The 4,464-nt window shown below is 46.5% G+C and overlaps 1 protein-coding gene across 1 annotated transcript; it reads right to left on the bottom strand.

The window, feature by feature from the left end:
* Positions 1-531: 531 nt before the first annotated feature.
* On the bottom strand, positions 532-2,511 carry LOC309559419 (uncharacterized protein). Its single transcript, XM_082262677.1, is given in 4 exon segments — positions 532-776; positions 779-785; positions 787-985; positions 1,346-2,511. Coding segments are annotated over 4 exon segments (1,416 nt in total). The 5' UTR covers positions 2,502-2,511; the 3' UTR covers positions 532-722.
* Positions 2,512-4,464: the final 1,953 nt, after the last annotated feature.

Raw genomic sequence — 4,464 nt, 5'->3', positions numbered from 1 at the left:
GTCAATGCAAGTCGCCTCCAGGTCGCCCCAAAGTAGTACAGGACCCTTTTTCTAAGTCGGAGCGACTTGTGTCGCTCCTATTAGAACGGGTCCTTTACTAATCAATGGCGGGCGACCGACCGCAACTTGTCAGGCGACCAAGTCGCCTGACAAGTCGCGCTAGTCTGAATGGACTCTAAAATTATGGCTGGGTTTCATTTTAAAGGAGAAGTATGGCCAAAGCTCCTTTGGCCATACTTCTCATGTCGGTCACAGGAGTGCACTTAGCTCTGCACATCTGTGACCCAAATCCAGCTGACAGCGCGCTAAAATCTACTAGCAGCTGACATCACAGAGCTGCTCCAGGCTCTGAAAGCGCCTTGACCATATTGTCGGGATCCACCCAGATGCCTGACCAGCAGCTGGATGAGCCTCTTAGCACGCCGCTGAGAGTATGAGCCACCTGCTTTCACTCCCTCCACAGCCCAGTGCTTCAGTGAGTGTTGGAGGGGCAGAGCAGAGAACCAGTGGCTGACAGTCATTGCTCTCTGTTCAGTGAAGACCGAGAACTGAGTGATCAGCGGTCATCTGATCACTCGGTTCTCGGTCTTAGAGCAACGGGGGGACAACTGCAGCATCAGACTGATGCTGCATCCAAATAGGTGAGTATGTAGACTTTTTTTGTAATCTGGCACTTCTATTTTAAACAAAATCCCTACTGCCCTCTAACAAATAGCATGGGATTAAACTTGTGGTGGTTTTGAGGTCATTTCTCCTGAATGAATATTAACTTCGGATCAGTGTTACTTGTGTGATTTCTTGATTGTAGTCACACATGTGGACCTCTTTTTAGCATTCTGGGTTTTCTTCTTTTGCTTTGTATGAATGCCTTTCTTAGAAGTAGTGCCTATTACACTTTTATATCCAGAGGAAGAACCAAGTAGACCATGGCCTTCAAGCTGGGTATACTTTGACCAAGGACCTGCTGATGTAGTTTGACATTTGCCTTTAGATGTTTTGCCATGACATTGCATACCTGCGGGATCATGTTTTGTGGGGACTTCACTTTGAGAAATAGGAAGCTTCACTGATGAGCAATCCTTACTTTCCAGATTCCAGTCATATTTTGGACTAGAATTAATGGCTTGGGCCTCATGCCTACTTTCACACAAACACTGCAATGTTGATCCATGGACCTGGGTTTTCTTCTTTTGCTTTGTACGAGTGCCTTTCTTAGAAGTAGTGCCTATTTTACTTTTATATCCAGAGGAAGAACCAAATCGACCATGGCCTTCAAGCTGGGTATACTTTGACCAAGGACCTGCTGATGTAGTTTGACACTTGCCTTTAGATGTTTTGCCATAACATTGCATACCCGCGGGAGCATGTTTTGTGGAGACTTCACTTTGAGAAATAGGAAGCTTCACTGATGAGCAATCCTTACTTTCCAGATTCCAGTCATATTTTGGACTAGAATTAATGGCTTGGGCCTCATGCCTACTTTCACACAAACACTGCAATGTTGAACCATGAACCTGTGCTAGCCAACAAAATATACAACAGAAAACATTACTAGATTCTTCAGGATTATTCACGGTTTGGACATTTGATCTGTCTTCTTCATCACTTTTGTTCTCATTTCTTACTTGTTGCATTGCCTCATTTATAGGAATGGGTATACTGTATTGATTCGGTACCACTGGACCTTTCTGTAAGGGAGACCTAACTACTTGATGTTTCTTTTTCGAATGGGTGGTTCCATGAAGACACTCAAGTACTTCTGTGTCACACACAAGTTTTTCTGGGTCATCTGTAGTCAAATTATCTTTGTTTCTTTGGCCTCTGTCTATCTTTAAAGAAGAGAACTCTGACTTTTCTGCTTTGTCAAGGGGGTGCATGCCTACGTTTGTCATTCCAGAATCAGAATGGTTTGAAGAAATGAACAAAATGGCAGAATCCACTGACTTGTCTCCTGCTTTAACCTTACATGCTTTTCTCATTCCAGAATCAGAATTGTTTGAAGATTCAAATAAAATGTTGGAATCCACTGAATTGTCCCCTGCTTTAACCTTACTTTCTTTTCCTTTTCCAGAATCAGAATTGTTTGAGGATATGAACAAAATGTCAGAATCCACTGAATTGTCCCCTGCTTTAACCTTACTTTTTTTTCTTATTCCAGAATCAGAATTGTTTGACGATATGAACAAAATGTCAGAATCCACTGAATTGTGCTCTGCTTCACCCTTACTTATCATCTCAAAGTTATTACGTTTCACAGGTCTCTTATTACTGTCTGGATTGTTTGATGCTTGCTCACCCCACTCAAACAACTGTGCTGTAGAAGAGTTGTAGTTGTGACTGTCCTGAGACAAAGAACAGATGTTTGTTATCCGTATATTGTAAAAATGAGACATCTGACTGCCATAATGTTCCTGTATGTCAGATTTTGTGTTTATCGCCTCTGTATCTGAAGCATGTTTGTTGCCTGGCTCTAGAACTAACTCCAATGCATCAGCATCCATAGCCCTTCTGTGATACTGCCAAAACAAACACAATTTATTAAAAAGATAATCAGAATGACAAAGGTAGATGTAAAATTGTAGCAGAACTTAACCAATATCTAAACCCTTTTTCTAAACTCTCGTTTTAGCTTTAACATGTTTATGTCATTTCAAAGGTTGTGTGTATTCTTTTTTAATCTGCATCGTCATCTCTTTGTAAATACTTGGTTATCCTCCCATGAATGTCCTTGTTCAGACACCCCCTGTTATAGTGTGTCCCCCAAATGTGCTCCTAAATTGTCACCGGACACATGCGGTCCTGGCAGAGAATACAAGGGGCAGTACCAACACACACACCATGCAGGCACAGTCCATCAGTATACCAGTCCAGAGCAACAATGTGAAGCCAACACTAGAGTGATTGCTTGTAGACAAAAAAGGGCTCAGAGAGATAATTTGCACCAAAATCAGGGCCATCTTACCGAATGGGCACGCTGGGCAGTTGCCCGGGGGCCCCACTTGCCCAGGGGGGTCCCACCTGCCCAGCGACCCAGCCCCAGCCAAGCATTAGTCCCGATTCCTGTGTGCATCCCACCGCCGAACTTAGCAGGTGGCAAGCGCCTGTTGGCCCTGCGCTGCTGTCAGGCCACTTGGGCGTGGAGGGGGAGCCCACAACTGCAGGAATGCCTGTCTACCACCACGGGAACAGGCACACTCAGGACAGTCAAGTCTGACTCCCGTCTGTGTGTGTGTTCACCGGACCCAGCCGCCGAATTTGTATACGCAGGGCCCCAGTGCACTGCATTGCCCAGGGCCCTCTACTGCTCTTAAGATGGCACTGACCAAAATGGTCAAAAAGGATAAAATAAAAAGATACACTTTTCAACTAAACTTTAGGATGATATTAAATGGCACTTGATGAAGTTGTATGTATATTAAAGCGGAGTTCCGGGAACAAAAACTAGATTTTTTTTTTTTGCCCCTCCGCTAGGTATGCCTCACCTGAAAAGGAATTGGGTAGTTTTTTTTTTTTTTTTGTTTATTTACCTTGCAATTGAAGATCGAAGATACTCACCTCAGAGTACTTCCTCCCTCGGAGCCGCGGCTCACCCCGTCACTTCCTGCCTCGCTATGATTCCTGGGAGCTGAACGTCACAGCTCCCAGAAATCAATGCGACGGCACCGGCCCCGCTCGTCATTTCCGGGCGACGCCGCATTCCCCTGCTAAACAGCTTCTGGGCATGCCCAGAAGCTGCGGAGGAATGCGGCGTCGCGCCGGAAGTGACGAGAGGGGCCGGTGCGGCGCATTCTGGGACAAGAAGACGCGGAAGAAGACACAGAAGAGGACCGCGCCGGCTTCAGCTGCCCACAACAGAGATGGAAACGCTGTGGAAGAAATTTTATAAGTAAGTATTTCTTCTAAAAGGTAAGTGCGAACCGGGACAGATCAGAGGCTAGCCATTGTGGAATGTGCTAGCCCTGACTGTCCCGGGGTATGTTCATTAAAAAATGACATCTGTGCCCGGAACTCCGCTTTAAAAGAGATATTTGTTGCTGTGGGTAGCAGTAGAGATAATCAGTGCTGTATTTTGGCCTAGGCTGACAAGGCCCAGGCCTAGGGCGGCGCTTTGCAGGGGGGCAGCAACCTAAGACTCTATTGGCCACTGGTTGCTAGAGCTGCCTGGCGTCTAGCAACCAGTGACGTCACAGCCGTGGCCCTGCCCATAAATCAAAGTGGAAGAGGATTTAACTTCCTCCTTCGCGCCTAGTACTCGTGGGGCCCAAAGAGTCTCATCAGTCCTGTGATGGGGGGGTGCAGGGCAACGGAGCAAAATCCGCCAATCCGCCGCCGACAGCAGCCACTGCTGCTAAACTGCAGCGTCTTCACACAGCGAGTGGGCAGCCGGCCGGCCTGGAGGCTGGCTAGAACTGAGAGCCCAGGAGGGAGAAGACCTCCACTGTCACAGCACCACCCTGTCCTGAG

This window comes from Pelophylax lessonae (assembly GCF_965119305.1).
Source record: "Pelophylax lessonae genome assembly, chromosome: 7".
Lineage (NCBI taxonomy): Eukaryota > Metazoa > Chordata > Amphibia > Anura > Ranidae > Pelophylax > Pelophylax lessonae.
This window is presented reverse-complemented; position numbering and strand designations above follow the sequence as displayed.